We start from the raw sequence: 18555 nt of genomic DNA on the forward strand, positions 1-18555 counted from the left end.
GGATACTCTCTCCTCATAAAAATCTTCCTGTCTGTAGTAATCAATTGAACACATTTCTTTCTTTGTATTATTTATTTATTTGGCTTTTATGTCCCATTTTTCTTTGCAAATCTGAACACCTCCTATGCTTGTCAGCAAATCAGTACATGCATAAAATTACTATGCTAGACAGAAGGCTAGGCAGGAATCCTTTTCTTGGACATCTTGTTGTTTTTATGGTTAAAATGCCTCCCCAGCCTTCTGACACAGCATGGTGGGCACAGCAACAAAATGGCTGCCACAGCAACAAAATGGCTGCAACAAAATGTCTGCCTCTTTGTTTTTAAAAAACAGATGTGTTGTAATTCTAGATTTCCACCCGGAGGTTGGCATCCCTAATGCACAGCATTTGTGCGTGTGCAAAAGCTGTGCAGAGCTGTGTCTGTTTGTTACATGTTTTTAAGTAATTAGTTTCCCTCACATTTCAACACAATGAACATTTTTTAAAGCAACACCGTGCACACTCTTCCCCCACATAATCCTGAATAGCTCTTTAAAAGCCAGAACAAGTTTTTTTTTCCTGTAGTGCTCCCATTCTTATGCCCCACTGAAGGTGGGGGCCATCTGTTCTCTCATCCAATATCACCAACACAGGAGAGTTGCCATTGTTCAAACGCACCAATGGGTGCGGGTGGGGGGGAGTCAGCACAGGATTCTTTTTAAAAATGGGAAAGCCGGGCACCGTTCTGACGGCTCCATAGCACCATGGAGAAATTTTCTAACATGGAGGGACCCCTAGGCATTAAGCCGCACAAACATTCAAGAACAGGCAACGGTGATGAGATAGAAGCGGAGAACACTGACCCCAAGAAGACCCCGCTAGAATCTATGTGGGGGAAGGGCGTGCATGGTGTTGCTTTTTAAAGTAAGGAACCCATGAAAACATGATGTCGGTATTAGGACTTGTGTTTAAATAGCTCTTGTCCTATCTTAGGTTTTCTTGGTGCAGAGACGTTATTTTCAGTGTTATTGGTAAAACCATCTGTCTGTTAGTGTATCAGTGTCAATCTCCCTCTTACTGATCAAAAGCGAACTCCCTAAATGCAACGTGATCTTTTTAATATCGAATGTTTTTTAGTATCAAAAATTCAATTTTCTCCCAGCAGCAATGATGCGACCGATTCTTTTTGCACAAACTCAACGGCTTTTAAATACATTTTTTATTTTTATACATGTGAATGTATAAAATGTACATTTATTAAAGAAAGTTTTTAAAAAAATTTTACAAAAGGGGGGAAAGAAAGGTACTCACAAATGTGCCATTCTGAAATGTATTATGCAGAAATTTTTCAACAAGTGTCACATAGGGTTGGTGGCATTTCGGAAACAATGTTCTCAGTTGTTCACAGGGAGTTGGGGATGTTCGTACGCCTTTCACCAGGTTGGCCACCGCTATGATATGATTCTTGTTAATACCGCAGCAATCCAGAAAACACGCAATAAGAAGAAGATATTGGATTTAGATGAAGAAGAAGATATTGGATTTCGCCCTCCACTCCGAAGAGTCTCAGAGCAGCTCACAATCTCCTTTACCGTCCTCCCCCACAACAAACACCCTGTGAGGTGGGTGGGGCTTGAGAGGGCTCTCACAGCAGCTGCCCTTTCAAGGACAACGCCTGCCAGAGATATGGCTGACCCAAGGCCATTCCAGCAGGTGCAAGTGGAGGAGTGGGGAATCAAACCCGGTTCTCCCAGATAAGCGTCCGCACACTTAACCACTACACCAAACCATGATCACATACAACACAGGGCCCGTATTCAGATTGCAACAAACATATCTTAAGTTCTCATCATAAAAAGCAGCAGGCCACGTCAAACATACATGAGAATTCTGTCCAGGTCTATCTAAAATGCATCCGTCACACATAAAATAAGAGAGATCGTTGGAGCAATAATTGAGAACTGAATAAGCAGCGGCATTTATCAATTTGTACATCGCAGAACATGACTTTTGCTTGTCCACAGGTGGAACGTCTCAATCAGACACTCCCACATATTTTTGCAGGATGGTATGAATCGATGTCTGAACACCAGACAAGTCCACAAGACAAAATTTCTAAAAAAATCACAAACACACAAAATGAGAAAAGGAGCCTAAACAGAAACCAAACAACCTTTATACATCTTTCCCATGTTGTTCTACCAACCTTAAACATATCCTGTTGTGGCAGATTCATGCAGTCACAACTCTCACCACCCTGGAAACACCTACTCCTCTTTGGTGTACAGATTTCTGCCCCATCTTTCATTTACTCAGGTGAAGCAAAAAGGCGCTTTGCAAGACCTGGCTCTACATTCTACTTGTCAGAATCGGTGCTAGGTTTTTGAATCCTCGCTGTAGCTTTCCTCTTTACAGGTGCTCTGGGGGCCACTGGATTAAAAACAGACATAGGTGTATTCGCCATGGTGCTATGGAGCCATCAGAATGGTGCCCGGCTTTCCCATTTTTAAAGAGAATCCTGTGCTGACCCCCCCACCCGCACCCGTTGGAGCGTTTGAACAACGGCAACTCTCCTATTGGTGGTGGGTTGCAGAGCTGAATTCACAGAGGGGCCTATCTCGGGGGTTGCGGTATCGCTACCGACGAGCGTATTACAGCTTGGCACATCAAAAGTCAGAGTAACAAGGTTGTCTAATTTTATACATTGTGACTACATACAGGCAAAACCTGTTCCTTCATAAGGCGCAATTGTGCTTTTGCCACAACACAACGGTATGCGGGGTGGGGGTGGCTAGCCCTCCCTCTGGAATTAAAGCCTTGTAAACAGTTTATATGATGTTCTACTTCTCTCCGTGTTCTGATAAGTGTATCCTACCGGGCGGAGAACATCCTCAGTGGCGTTGCAGCCGGAGCAGGCGCTCAGACCTTCTTGGCTGCTGTGCATTGCGCCCACTTGTTTATGAAGCATTTGCAGTAGAGGTGATCCTTCTGAAAGAATATGTTACACACTACTAATGGCACATGGTAGGAACTCAAATATCTTTGGATCGCTAGCAGATATTCAAGAGAGATTATAATTATGGGACTTTAGGAATGAGATCATTGCTCAGTGATATGCAGAAGGTCCCAGGTTCAGCCCCCTGCATCTCCAGTGAAAAGGATCAGGTATTATATTAAAGACTTCTAGCTGAGACCCTGGAGAGCTACTGTCAGTCAGAGCAGACAATACTGACCAGTGGTATAATACAACATAAGGCGGCATCTTGTTCATGAGCTAAGCAGCACTTTTAACCATCCTTGCCAATAAGTTAGCCAAATTCACAAGAAACTTGCCTGTCCCCACATATTTTACAGCAGTCAAATCAGTAGCCTGAAAGAGTGAAAACCAGTTCTGTTCCTGTTTGCTTTCCTGCCCGGTCGCCTAGAAGTAAAATGCTAATGGCTAAGAGGCTGTTACAAATCAAGAAATGGTTGGATCAGATCTTACCTCTGCAGTGACCTTAGGCAAACCGTTTTCCCTTCCCCTATGTCAGCAGTATGAGGTTAATAATAATGAACTTAATATACAGTACTTTGGTTACACTTGATGCTGCAGGACTGAAGTTGTAGATGAGCATGTGAACCAGGTGAAGGTTGATAGTGTAAGCTCTGGAGTTTAAAGATTTATTGTTGAGCGAAAGAGCAGGGATGATTAAATGTTTCCTGGCAGAAGCAATCATTAAGAGGAAATAGGAGGAGCTGGGAGAATGTTGATGATTGGGGGCATTAAGGAAATGCCATTGGCACTGAGACAAATAGCCATAACAGCTCATTGTTCCTAGTTTCATTTTAATGTTCTTTAAAAGCAGATGGACTATGGTTGACCAGTGACTCTCTGCTGCTTCCTCTGGCCCCTAGCTTTTATAAACTGATGGCAATTGTTGTGAAGAGCATACTTTAATTGGAGAATGAGCCCATGAATACAGTGTGTGGAATAATTTCCCCCCTTCCTGCTCAGTATTAATAAGAGCTATTTGTAGATGAGCTAGACAAATCAGTCTGTTTGAATGCATGTCACATCATGGGAACAATGAGAGCCTGCTTTATCTCAGCTCTGTGCCATTCTTTAAAAGACTCATAAAGAGCAGCAACTCAGTATGAGAGACTCCTTTTGGATGGGGGCTTTACATGTCACATCTGTTCTGGAACGGAAGCTACTTTTAAAGCTCAGTTGATAAACTTTGGAATTTCCCCAGCTTTCTACATACTTTGCTGCAGCACTGTGATTGCCTGTTTCAATTTAGGAGGCCAGTGGGAGAGGAAGATGGCAAAAATATTTAAGATGATATATTGACTTTCTGATTCAGACAGAAAATGATGTTCTCTGTATATGATGCACGTGAGAGAAGGTCTGTGTGTTTTAGCTGTTGGTGCAACATTAATTCCACAGCTTTGAGGACTGTTCAGGCCATTAACAGGTCACAAAATCTGGAAAAGAAAAATGGGTAGAGCAGATGAAAAGATAACTAAGTCAAGAGACTGGATACCTAGGCAGCCATGCAGTACAACCCTATCTAGTGGTCCCTACAAGCCCCACCCCCACCACCAGTGCTGTTGCCCAAAGTTGTATTGATTTTCTACTCAAGGAATATAATGAACCACTAACTTATAAGCTTTGTGCATCATGCACTCTGGAACATCTTATTGTCTCAGCGCAACAAACACACAAAGGACAAACCCCATAGCCCTTTCCCTTTTTCATTGTTGTTGAGAGCAAATTTATTTCAGAAGGACATTTCTATCCTTTCCCTAATAGCCAACCAAAATAACATAAAACCGCATATAAGCTTTTGAGTTTATGAGAACTCTGCATTAGGCTAGATATTACAAAAAAGAAAGGTGAGGAGAGATGGTTCAATTCATGATTTTAAGGGAGGTTCTTGCCAGAATCTGTGTAGTTAGTGCTAGCAAGCAAGAAGACAAAACATGATGCTGTTGGTGTCAGGTGGCACTTGGTTTCTGTGAGCAAGGAAAACCAAATAGTTTCTCTCCACTGAAATGACAAATGTCAGCAATTTTCCTTGTATGTCTCTGACATCAAGTAAGATTTACAGATCTCTTGCAGAATGAGATCAAAGGAATTTATTTACTTCATTTACACTGCACCTTTCTCCTCAATGAGACCCAAAGCAGATTACATCATTATTCTTTCCTGCATGTAATCCTCACTACAACTCTATGAGGTAGGTTAGGCTAAGAGTATATGAATGGCCCAAGGTCACCCAGCACACTTCCATGGCAGAGTGGGGATTTGAACCTAGATCTTACAGGTCCTATTCTGACATTGTTATGGCCAGCACATGGGAGTAGGCCAAGTAGGCAGCTGCTACAGTACCACCTGGCCTATGGGGTGCCATGAGGCACTCCCTCTCCCCACGCACAGTGTTTGAGTTCCTTAGAGTCTGCCTTCCCCAACAGAAAGCACATGGAGTGCAGATGCTGCCCAGCTGGTTTTGCGTTCCCAGGTCTGTTACAGACCTGAGAAACATGAAAGTGGGGGTGCCTGTGCAAACTTGGAAGCCTGGGCGAGGTCAGGGGACAGCATGGCAGTGGGCACACTGAGAGCCAAGCTCCGAGCGGCCTGCTGCCGTGCCTCCCCAATGTGGAAGTCGGGGGCAGGGGGTGGGGCTGTGCCTGGGACAGCAGAACCCCCAGTGCTGGGCCTGGACATTGAAACAATTTTGGAGATAAATTTAAGGGGGTTGTATGAAGTATGAAGTCAGTTGAAGCCACTGTAGTTGTATCTTGTGTGGTTAAATACCCATAAGCACAGTCTCTTGCTGATTTTGTTCATTTCCAGTTGATACATTCACCTCAGCTGCATTCAGGTATTCCCAAAGTAGAAAAAACGGGGTGGGGGCATGAAACTCTTGAGGGAAAATCCCATCTCCCCCCAGTTGCTGAGCTGAACCTAGTGTGGCTCCTGGTATCTGCTGCCACCATAGTGAAACTCAGAACAGGTCCCAGCATCTGCTGTGGTAGGGCCTGGAGAGGTTCCTGGAGTTCACTGCCACCAGGCTCCAGGACTCTGCTGCAGCTGCCTCCAGGTTCCACCATAGCTCCCAGTTGCCACTTCAAAAGCACAAGGTAGAGGCATTACATTTTTTTTTTAATTACTTTGGGAAAATGTAAACATTTCAGATTTTTCAGATTGGGAGTTTCCCAAGATTGCTGGAAAATCTCTTTAGCATCCATGTGGCCCTGATCCACAGATTTAATTATCCTCAGAAGGGGGCCATGGGTGGCTTTTAGAATATAAGATTATTTGCAGCCATTCTGGTGCAAAATCAAAAAAGAAATCCTGTAATTTGTGCCCAAATCCTATTATTTATGCCAGTTCCAATGATCCTATAATTTATGTCAATCATACATCTTGGTGCTGTATTTTGTGTCATCTGAAATCCATGAACCATCTTCAAAGAACTCCCTACATGTTTTTCTAGGTTTAGTGCAACAGTGGTTAAGGGAGCAAATCCAAGCCCAATCCATAATCACTGTTACAGAAGGCATCTTGGAAATGTATCTAGTAACTCTGCATCTTGTTAAGAAACATCACTGTAGACTGCCATATCCCTAAATGAATTCTTACTTTTAGATACATTTCTTGTAATTCTTCAGAATCTCTGAGAATGGTTTTTAATTAATTAGATTTCATGAGTCCACACCATGAGACCCACAATTTCTTCCTAGCTGAGTATAAACTTTTGGACCTGAGAGTGCAATGCAGAATGATCACTTTGAGAAAGGAAGGCATTTTCAGCTGCCAGGCATTATGTAAAAAATCTGATTGAATGCGCACGGAGATAGTACTGCCTGTAATGTGCTTGGGGAAGAAAAAGCCCTAAAGCACATTTTATCTGATTCAAATTGTAGTCTTTATTAAATCCACTCCACTAATGCACATCAAATCTATGCATTTGGAAAGAAATCTATCATCTCAACCATGTGGACTATAAACAAGAATTAATCTCTGGATAACCCTGAGCACCTCACATGAGAATGATGCCCATTTTAACTTACTCTTCAGTCCTGCTGTCTCCTTCATCCTAAAATTCATATCTGGATCCACATGACTGGAGAATCATTAATATGATTCATTATCTAGCAGGTCTCCTTCATAAGGAGAATGGCAGAAAAATCAGCATTATCAGTGTTGCTGCATTTCATGTTGCCCTGATGGAAATCATTATTTTTATGCTTCAGAAAACATCTCTTATGTGTGAAACAAAGTATTAACTTTTACTCAGGTTCATTTGTATCTTGGAGTTCCTCATATGTGTTTTATTCCACATTAAAGTTTTCTTCTATCTAGTTTCCATTCTCTTTTATCAATGTACACAGAGCCAGGGTGAGGTTTTTCATCTGCTTAACTCATCTGGATTTCTCATGACAGATGGCTGACTACAGAAGATATGCTTGCGAGCAGTTTTATGGAAATATAGTGTAGTCTAGTTTCTATGGTACCCAGGGAGATATGCAAGGCTCAAAAGTCAGTTTGGTTATCCACTCTCCAAACTGTTTCCTTGTTAAAATACATTTAGCGGCTGCTCTAGAGCCTTTTCATGTCTATTTGTTATCCAGCACACCAGAGCTAACAGCCTGGATCTACAGATGTCTGTGTGGCTAGGATTCAAATATATAAGTACAAAATTGCACACTGGGAAATTCTCTCAAGCCCCTTAGCAGTCACACTTTGATTGCAATTCATCTGTCATGGAATCAGGGAAATATATTTTGTGAAATATCAGTCATGTTGAGCCCAATCCTGTGCATGTTTACTCTGAAGTAAGCCTCATTGAGTCTAATAAACTTACTTCAGGACACATGTGAATCATATTACAGTTTGATCTGTGTCAAATATTTTTAATCCTGTTTCATTATGAAAAGGGAACTTTTGAGAGTCCAAAATGTCCCTTGAAAGTAAGGTCCTTTCTTTAGCTGGAACAATGGTCATTTCCTTTCTGATTGCCTGGAATTATGTTCCCCAGCAGTCAAGGGATTATATGTCATCTCCATTCTCATCCACCCAAAGTCAGGGAAGGGTTTTTAACTGTCACTCTGAATTTTATTTATGATGACACCACATAGCAAATAAATTTGCTTAACAACACATGGATCCAATTCAGTGGAAGACCACTTTGAATGGATGTCAGGGAGAGAGGCCAGTATCAGTATGATGAACCAATGGTGTATCTAGGCTATTTGGAGTCTGGGACAGATAATTTTTAACACCTCTTCCTTTATTCCCCCCCCCCATCAAGTTACAGCTGACTTATGACAACCCTGTAGGGTTTTCAAGACAAGAGGCATTTGGAGGTGGTTTGCCATTGCCTGCCTCCATGTCAGCCCTGCTTAGCTTCTGAGATCTGATGAGATCAGGCTACTCTGGGGCTACCCAGGTCAGAGCAAAATTATTTTCAGCAATAACCATGAAATAAAACAAAAATCATGGCTAGAAAATAGATTCATGTGGGTAGCTGGGTTGGTCTGAAGCTGCAGAATAAAGTTTGGTCTTAAAGGTGCCAAACTTTGTTTCAGTGGCCAAAAAAGAAATTTTGTATATATAACCATGCCAGTAAAAAAGATTCACATCCCAACACATTATTCCATCATGACAGCCAGTGTGGTAGGGTTGCCAAGTCCAATTCAAGAAATATCTGGGGACTGGGGGGGTGGAGCCAGGAGACTTTGGGGGTGGGGCCATGAGCAAGGTTGGAACAAGTGCAATTGAACTCCAAAGGGAGTTCTAGCAATCACATTGAAAAGGACTGCACACCTTTTTCAATGCCTTCCCTCCATTAGAAATAATGAAGGATAGGAGCACCTTTTTGGGGGGCTCATAGAATTGGCCCCCCTGGTCCAATCCTTTTGAAACTTGGAGGGTATTTTGAGGAAAGGCATCAGATGCTATGCTGCAAATTTGGTCCCTCTACCTCAAAGAACATCCCCTCCAGAGCCCCAGATGCCTGCGGATCACTTTCCCATTATTCCCTATGGGAATCATTCTCCATAGGGAATAATAGTGCACAGTAGACATTTACCTCCCCCCATCCCCACCACTTTCTAAAGCAGGTGGGAGGACCTCCAAACCAGGGAATCTCCTGCCTCCACCTGGGGGGCAACCTTCCCTTTCTCACACACACACACTCACACTTACTGGGTCTGTTTACTTGCTCTGAAAACCAAAGCAAAACAAACGGAAGCTCCTGCTGACCCTTCCCCATGAAGTGCTTCCTGTTTCCTGCTTCCTGCTCAACTTTAAAGGCACACAACAGAAACACACAGGCACATTTTAAAATGGGACCTGTTTGCAGGTTTCTAAACCTGCCGGAGCTCTAGAGGAACATGGTGGCTGTGGGGGTGGGGCTTCCCCCCACCGGGCAGCTGACTGGGGGTGGGGGGAAGCCTGTAAAACCCGGGGATCCCCCGCTGGGACCTGGGGATTGGGAAGCCTAGTGGTGTAGCATCTGGGATATCCAGGTTCAAATCCCGTCTCATGCTATGGAAGCTTGCTGGGTGACCTTGTGCCAGTCATATTACTCTCAGCCTAGCTCTGACCTGGGTAGCCGCAGAATAGCCTGATCTCATCAGATCTTATAAGCTAAGCAGGGCTGGCATGGAGGCAGGCAATAGCAAACCACTTTCAAACCTCTCTTTCCTTGTAAACCCAGCAGAGTCACTGTAAGTCACCTGTGATTTGATGGCAAAAAAAAAAATCCATCATGCCTCTGAAGTTCTGAGCAGGCACTTGAGATTTTCTTCATTTTGAAGCCCAAGAGCAGACCATCCCAAACAATTACAGGGCATTTTTCCAAAGGTCTAAAGTCAAACCAGAGAATCTCAGCAGCAGAAACTGGCAGGGGGCATTTTTTGCAAGCCCAACAGAACCAATTAAACGTACAGAGTACCCAGCAGTACCAATGCAGCCTCACAAAGTGCCCAGCAGAACCCAATGCCATTCTGGCAATGCCAGCTGATGTTAAGCACAGAATCACAGTCACATGGGGGGGTAGAGCCCAATAGAACCAGAACCAGTGAAATGTACAGTGCCAGCAAAACTTATGTTCATAATATTTACAAAGGTTTGCTACTACACTACTCCTACATACACTCTGTCACCAAGCAAGATCCTGAGAAGGTCTTGAGACCAAGTAGTGAAATTAAAGAAGGGGAGGTCATGGGAAAATTAGGTGAAGGGAGACAGAAACGAATGAGAGAAGTGTGGAAAAGAGGGAGAGAAATTAAACAAGGGAGAGGTTGTTTTATCTAGCTGCAATATCTTAATTACTGCTTTACAAGATCTGGCTGAGCTGAGTGCAAGGAAAGAGAGAGATAAGCTAGGCTATTGGAGAAAATGACATGCAGGCTGGCAATTACAGTAGCAGCTACTGTATCAGCCTGCTGGCTTGGTTTTACAATCTGTTAAGAAGTTTGTTTCAGTCTTGGAGAAACGGAAGTCTAGCCAATCCTAGAGTGGTTTTTGCTATGCTCACACTTCCCTGCACCCCTAGTGGCTGCATTCAGAACTGCATGTTAAAAATAAAAGGCAAGTCGTTCAGCTGGACGCTTGCTTCAAGAGCCCCCCTTCAAGGGTCTACCTCAAGTTGCACCTAGGGCAGAGTGCATGCCCTACTCAGCCTTTGGTACACCACCACAATTAACTGAGTAAATACTTGATTCCTGTTTGTAGGTTCCCCAAAGCATCACCTAGAACAGAATGTCCCTTTTCATAGCCCTTGAACAGGAGTGCATTGTCGGGGGGCCTTTTTTGTCTCAGTCTTTGAGCCGACCACACCATCTTTGACAATTGTTGTTAACAGATTAGCCTCCATGGTCAGGGTTGTTAATTTTCTGCCATCCTGTTCTCAAAAGCCTTGTTTGAGATCAGATATTGAATTTGGATACATGAGAATCATAGGCTTCTTTTTCCCCATAAAGCAAAGTCCTGTCCCTTAGTCAAAGAAGGCCATATCTCCTCTCAAGCGGAGTTAGGCCTCTGCTCTCCTTGTGGGTTGCGGTCACATTAGATGCTAGCACTGCCAGGCAACAGCAGTGCAGTAGGCAGAATGGCGGATCATGACTGGGAGAAGACACAGAAGGCGGCAGGGAATTTCAGAGTAACTTCAAACATTAAGCACAGGGTAAACAGTGAATGAGATCTACCACAGAAATTCTTGCTATTTGTGTATGTTTACTCCCCTTCTTGCAGAGGCCCTTCCAAACCCAAAATTATTACAGTGTTATATGTAACAGTAAAATGCAGTCCTTTGTAACACAAATAGTTGGATGAGAAGGCCATGCAAATGTTAGTAGGATAGGCATGTTTGTCCAAATTAAAATAGATGTGGTGGAGATCAATATGCTACTCACACAGCATACTCACCAAATTAGAAATAAAGTTAGCGAAAAACAACCCCCCCCCCCAAAAAAAAAAAAAAGGGTTTAAGCAAGCCAGAACTTTCATCCAAATGCTGAAAACACTCACTGGTAGTTACCATTGGTGTAGGAAGCTTGTTGGCTACAGTGAAGGCAGAGAATGCATGTCTGGAGCCAATGCAAGGACTCCAGACGCAGAGGTGCCTTTGGGACACTGCAGGCAAAAATAGAAAGGTCAGAGGTAAAAACAAAGCAATCCATGCAGAGCGGTTGTTAGAGAAGTCTCAGAGGGCTTCTTGCTTTTGTTCATCTGTATACTGTATGTGTGTCTGAAAGCATGCTAGGAAAACAGTCAGTCACTGCAAAGGGCTTTTTGGAGGTAAAGAAGCATTATCTGCCCTTTGTAATTGGGGGTAACTGAGATGAAAGAGCTGAGCTGCCAAAAACAGAGAGAGGCAACTGAATCTTTAATTTTGGCCTTTTGCTTTGCTCTAAGGATAGGAAATGAAAGGCGTGTGCATGTCATCTCCAAAAGCTTTCATACTTGACATATTTTCTCTTTTCCCCACTTATACTCAACAAAAGAGAACCATTTCCTGATCTCCTGTGGGGAAATAGGGAGGGACCAGAATCCTACACACAGTCGTCTGTGGAGCTTATGTTTTCAGCCTATGCATGCACAACAGTAGGGTTCTTATTGCACAACTGAGAACCCTGAAAAGGCAGGGCTCTTGCTCATGCATACAGTGTTGCATGCAGGTAAAGGTAATCCCCTGTGCAAGCACCAGTTGTTTCCGACTCTGTGGTGATGTTGCATCATGACGTTTTCATGGCAGACTTTTTATGGGGTGGTTTGCCATTTCCTTCTCTAGTTATCTACACTTTACCCCCAGCAAGCTGGGTACTCATTTTGCTGACCTTGGAAGGATGGAAAGCTGAGTCAACCTTGAGCCAGCTACCTGAACCCAGCTTCTGCCGGGATTGAACTCAGGTCGTGAGCAGAGCTTGGACTGCAGTACTGCAGTTTACTACTATGTGCCACAGGGCTCCATTGAATGCAGGCACCTATATATTTAGACTCTAGACATGAATCCCAGTGAAGGCATATGTGCTAGGAGCAGACTACAATCCTTGTTCACACCAAAGTGCATTCCTCCTAAGGACATGTCAAGAAGACTATGATCTGTATTAATTGAGAGGAAAACCTGGTTGTGTGGGAGTGTTCCTTGTTTTGGAGATGTTTCTATTGTGGAATATATTAGTATTCATCTAGTCCTCAAGCAATGAGAAAGAGAAGGAAAGACAGAAGGTTATCTATATTTTATGGTTATTCCATTTGCTTCTAGACCAGAGTTCATAAGAAAAGAAAGTAATAGCATATGAGAGTTACTCTTTGGAAGAGTCTAAGGATAATTAGTTGACACTTATCAATTACCACATCAGGGGATCCTTTTATATTTGTACAAGTCTCCTTTATGGTGGCATAAAACTTTAGAAGGAAACCACGTTCAGTTTTCCGTATAAAAATTTAAGGCTGCCCTAGTGAAGAATACAATTTTATAGATGTCAGTAAGAGACTTGATTTGACCAGATGGCTTAGATATATAATAAACCACAGAGAATAATCATTCATTAGCTCAGAGAATGCAAATACAATATCATTAAAATATTCTATCTGAAACCCCTTTTTAGTTTGAGGAGTCTTAACATTTTAGATGACTGTTCAACATCTGTTTAATACCAGCAGTGAACTAGGGAAGCAGTCCCATCCCAGGATACATCTGGGCAGCAAAAGAGATAAGGCCATGGTGATTTAGAAGGTCTTGGCACAGAAGAAAATTTGGAATGCAGAGGAGGGTTCATTATTTATTTGATTAACGTATTAAGCTATTTGCATGCCACTTTTGAGTACCTATATCCCCAAAGTGACCTACAAAAGTAAAGCAGCAAGGATACCAAAAGAATTCTACAATCTAAAATAACAATAAGTGCAAACCACACACACACACACAAATGACCCATAACAGCATAAGAATCACAAAGGATCTCATTCAAACACCCCATTTCTAAAAATTGTGGAAACTGAGTAGTGAATTGGAGGATCTTTGAAGTATTTCTGCATGGCTGGAGATAGCAGTCAAGCTGTGTGTATATCTCTGGATCCAGTAAATAGTGGAATAACCTCAGGTTAGCAGTCATCATAGAAAGTTCATGAAACAACACATTTAGAGCAATGAAAGTGGACATTGTTGCGAGCTGCCCTGAGCCCATTTTTGAGATTGGACAGGTTTTAAGACAAATAAATAAATAAACGTGGGAAGGTGAAACATTTTATTTTGTGGATGGGTGAGAATGAAATAGAAAGATGAGTACTTGATGAAGGAGCTTAAATGTCTAAAATGTATCCTTGAAGCATCAAGTTTGAGAATGATAACATGTCTCTATGACGTGCAAGCCCTCAATAATTTTTACCACAGACCTCTAGTCTAGCTCTTGAATATGCAAGATTATTATTATTATTATTATTATTATTATTATTATTATTATTATTATTATTATTATTATTATTATTTGTTTATTTATATTCCGCCCATTCCCCCATTGGGGGCTCAGAGCGGAGTACAGCAAATAGAAATAAAATCACAATAAAATAATAATAAATCCAATTGCAACATTCATCAAAGTGAAGCAAGGTGATTCAGCAAGATGACATGACAGCAAGGTGGTATAGCACAAAATAGTACCGCAACACAGCATCACAGTACAGTAGTGCAGTCGAGCAGCAGAGCAGTAGGAGGGAGGCCAACCGATAAACAGATGCCCGCTGCCTCATCCAAAGACCTGGCGGAACACCTCCGTTTTGCAGGCCCTATGAAAGGCCAGCAAGCCAGGTAGGGCCTGGATCTTCATAGGGAGCTGATTCCACCAGGTCGGGGCCAGGACCAAGAAAGTCCTGGCCCTGGTAGAGGCAAGATGTATATGGGAGGAGACAGTCCTGTAGGTATGTTGGTCCCAGGCCGCACAAGGCCTTAAAAGTCAAAACTAACACCTTGAAACGGATCCGGTACTCTATAGGCAGCCAGTGCAGGTCACAGAGAGCCGGCCGTATGCTCACCCATACAGATGATGCAGTCAGCAGCCGAGCTGCCGCATTCTGCACTCGCTGCAGTTTCCGGATCAGTTTCAGGGGTAGGCCAGCATAGAGCAAGTTACAGTAGTCCAGCCTGAAAGTCACGATTGCATGGGTCTTGGGGGGATAGGTATGGTGCTAGCTGCCTGATCTGCCATAAATGGAAAAAAGCAGACCCAGCAGCTGCTGTGATCTGGGCCTCCATGGAGAGGGAGGCATCCAGAATCACCCCCAGACTCTTCATCTGTTGGACTAGTACCAGAACAGCACCGCCCAGGGCTGGGAGCTGGATGCACGAACCCACCCCCTTGACTCAGGTACAGGACCTCCGTCTTAGTTGGATGTAACTTCAGTCGACTCTGCTGTAACCATCCAGCCACGGCTCTTAATGTCTCAGACAGCTGTTCAGGGGCAGAAGACAGTCTGCCATCCATCAACAGATAGAGCTGGGTGTCATCAGTCCAAAACCTTGGGCAATCTGGGCAAGGGGGCACATAAACGTAGATGTTAATATGGGTGAGAGAATAGCTCCCTGCAGCACTCCACATATAAGTGGGTGCTGCAGGGAGGTCTGCTCGCCAAGTATCACCCTTTGTCCCCGTCCCCAGAGGAAGGAGGAAAACCATTGCAAGGCTACCCCTCGCACCCCGGCAACAGCAAAGCGGTGGGTCAGTAGGTCGTAGTTGACCATGTCAAATGCTGCTGATAGGTCAAGAAGAATCAGCAGCGCTGACCTGCCTTGGTCCAGATGCCTTCTTAGGTCGTCTGTGAGGGCGACTAATACTGTCTCCGTTCCATGGCCCAGGTAGAAACCAGACTGGAATTGGTCCAGGGCGTATGTTTCATCCAGGAAAACCTGCAGCTGCTCCGCTATCGCTTTCTCAACCACCTTTCCCAGGAATGGCAGGTTCGAAACTGGGCAGTAGTTAGCTAGTACTCTAGGGTCTTGCAAAGGTTTTTTCAGAAGCGGCCAAATTACAGCTTACGTTAACATCTCTGGGAATGTCCCACTTGTCAGGGACAGGTTAACAATATCACTCAGAGAGCCCCTGATATCATCCTGGCAAGCCTTCACAAGCCACAATGGACAGAGGTCCAGGTGGCAGGTGTTAGGCTTCACCGCAGCCAGGATCCTGTCTACATCCTCCAATGTGAATTGACTGAAGTGGTCCAGTATTGGACCATCTGGTGGCCAAGGGGCTTTCAGTTCACATACTGTATCAACTGTGGCTGGGAGGTCCTGATGGAGAGTCAAGATTTTATCTGCAAAAGACGTCACTAAAGCCTCAGAGCCAATATCCAATTTCCTATTTTTTTTTGGTTGCTCGATGGCAAATGAATATTTTCTTTTAGTTTTTAAATGTGTTTTCCTGTACCATTTATGTTGCTGTATGTTGCCGTACTGCAAACAGAAATCATCAAATCTTGCTATTTTTTATTTTGTGACAGGTAAATGGTTCAACTATGGAATCATATTTCTTGTTTTAATCTTGGATCTTAACATGTGGAAAAATCAAATATTTTATAAGCCACATGAATATGGTCAGTATATTGGTCCTGGGGAAAAGATCTACACCGTGGAAGACCCAGAAAGCTTAAAAGACCTCAACAGATCCAGACTGTCTTGGGAATGGCGCTCAAACAGTACTAATCCATTGACCAACAGAACTTATGCAGAAGGAGACATGTTTCTGCATAGCCGATATATTGGGGCAAGCCTGGATGTCAAATGCCTGGCCTTCATTCCAAGTTTATTGGCTTTTGCATTGTTTGGTTTCTTCATTTGGTTCTTTGGACGATTTCAGAAAACTGATCAAGGCATGGAGAACCTTAACAAATCATACACGCGCATGAAAAGGAAATCTCCATCTGATGTGGGAATGACCCGGGAGAACACACAGGTCTTAGCAGAAGAGCCTTTAAGTTTTGATGATCCACATTTGATATCTATCAAGTCTGACTTGAGTGAGATTGTCTTTAATTCTTCCCTGCTGACATCCGAAAACCTGAATTTGCACTTAAGTGACCAACCAAGTCCACTACAACCAATAAGAGAGCCCTCTGCACCCTCTGTACCTAAGGATCATCCTTTAATCTAATATGGCTCGGGGGGCGGGGGGATGAAACAACAAGCAATTATTGTGTGATTTCTTTGTTACTTGTTTTGTAAGTGACTATTTACATAGTCTTTAGAACAAGGGAGATATACAACCTATACCACAAAGGTGCTCAACATGCTTTTCCCCCTACGACTTTCTTTTCTATTTGTATTGTAATGAATTGTGCCTACTGTATTATATCAAACATTCCCTTATAGATTGCTCCTGAAAAAAATTGCAAGAGTCTGCTATATGACTACTTGCAGGTAAAAAATTCTACTTTGGTGGTGCCTTGAAATATTAAACTGTCTTTCTAATATAATGGTGTGGATCCTATCTAGTGCAAGCAGAGTGTGCCAGATAAAGGTGAACTTTTCTGTCCCCCCTTTCTTGCTGTGTTCTCTCCCATATATCCCCTCCCATGCCAGGTTCAGTGGTCTTTAAAATAAGTGTGGGGCAAAGCAGGAGGGAGGAACTGTTGAAAGCTGCCCTCTGCTCTCCTGCTGGTGGAAGTGCCTTCTGCCTCGGTGTACTTAGAGCCCTGGGATGAAAGTATGTAGTACAGTAGCTGACTGTTGTCACTCACCCATCAGTTTGGCTGGAGTCCTAATAGTTTCCTGAAAGTAGACCCCATTGAATAAAGCAGAACGGGGAGGGACGGTGGCTCAGTGGTAGAGCATCTGCTTGGTAAGCAGAAGGTCCCAGGTTCAATCCCTGGCATCTCCAAAAAGGGTCCATGCAAGTAGGCATGAAAATCCTCAGCTTGAGACCCTGGAGAGCCGCTGCCAGTCTGAGACGACAATACTGACTTTGATGGACCAAGGGTCTGATTCAGTATAAGGTAGCTTCATATGTTCATATATGTTCATATGCCAGAAGGAAGGGAGATCAAGATCCAACCCTTAGAAAAGCGGTGAAGCTGTCCTTATCAACTGTTTTGCAAGAACAATATTCTTTAAAATAGAATGATTTTGAAATTGGGAGGCTTAATGTATGGCCCATAGACTGCATTGGGTTACCGTTTGATTCACTGAAGATTCTGCACCAGTCCTAGAGCCGGGCAGACAGACAAGTTTTTGGCAGCCAGGTAGACTTTTGCTAGCAGCAGATCTAGGAAGATGTGGTGCAGCTTGCAGCAGACTGCCATCCTTAAATTTATAGTAGCATCCTAAGCGGAGTTACATTTTTTAAAATCCATTTAAGTCAGCAGGCTTAGAGGGGTGCAACTCTGTTTAGGGCAGCACTGTTAGAATCTTAGTGGATGGATGTGTCATCAACAGAATAATGATGTCAGGTGTGTGTGTGTTTATGTAAAAGTTTCTCATAAGGAATAGCAATGAAAGTTTGACTTTGTTACACTGACCTGTAGTCTGTGACTTTGATGGCTGGACTTCAAAGAAGCATGTTGATTGCCTTTTTTAATTTTGCTGGCTGTCTGCCAGACACATGCACCACAGATTCATAGCACCGTAAGATGAGAATGATAATGCAGCATGGTTCACTACTTAATGACATGTGACTTTCTCCACCAGATAATTGCAATTAGGTAATTAGATAATTGCATAATACCTAATTATGTTTTTTTCATACTTAAAGATAAATTCCTAATTAATTAAAAATCTCACCTTTCACCTTCTTAGGATCAAAAAGTTAAAATGCAGAATTTGAAGGAAGAGTTGGACTATCAGCTGAAACCTATGCAATGCCAAAGAATATGGGGGATGCACTTGAGGATAATATTATGAGTTAATCATCTGCAGAGTTTATAAACTTTTTTTGTAAATATAGATAGAGGTATATCCAAACAGAGACATGTGCAGTGCCACTGAGTAAATGGACTCTGACAACAGGTTCTGAGATGAGAGTGAATGCATGAACTAAACTAACGAGCTCTGTGTTGTTTTGTCACTTTGAAGAACTGAACACTGTGT

General features: G+C 43.1%; 1 protein-coding gene across 1 annotated transcript in view; it reads left to right on the plus strand.

Moving 5' to 3' along the window:
- TMEM117 (transmembrane protein 117) overlaps positions 1-17656 on the plus strand; it is a 418706-nt gene extending 401050 nt beyond the window's left edge. Inside the window, exons 8-9 of the mRNA XM_060244943.1 lie at positions 15975-17153; positions 17504-17656. Coding sequence (XP_060100926.1) covers positions 15975-16624 — 650 coding nt within the window. The 3' untranslated portion in view covers positions 16625-17153; positions 17504-17656. The remainder of the gene's footprint in view (positions 1-15974; positions 17154-17503) is intronic.
- The last annotated feature ends 899 nt before the right edge of the window (positions 17657-18555 follow it).

This window comes from Heteronotia binoei, chromosome 8 (assembly GCF_032191835.1).
Source record: "Heteronotia binoei isolate CCM8104 ecotype False Entrance Well chromosome 8, APGP_CSIRO_Hbin_v1, whole genome shotgun sequence".
In the NCBI taxonomy this organism is placed as follows: Eukaryota; Metazoa; Chordata; class Lepidosauria; order Squamata; family Gekkonidae; genus Heteronotia; species Heteronotia binoei.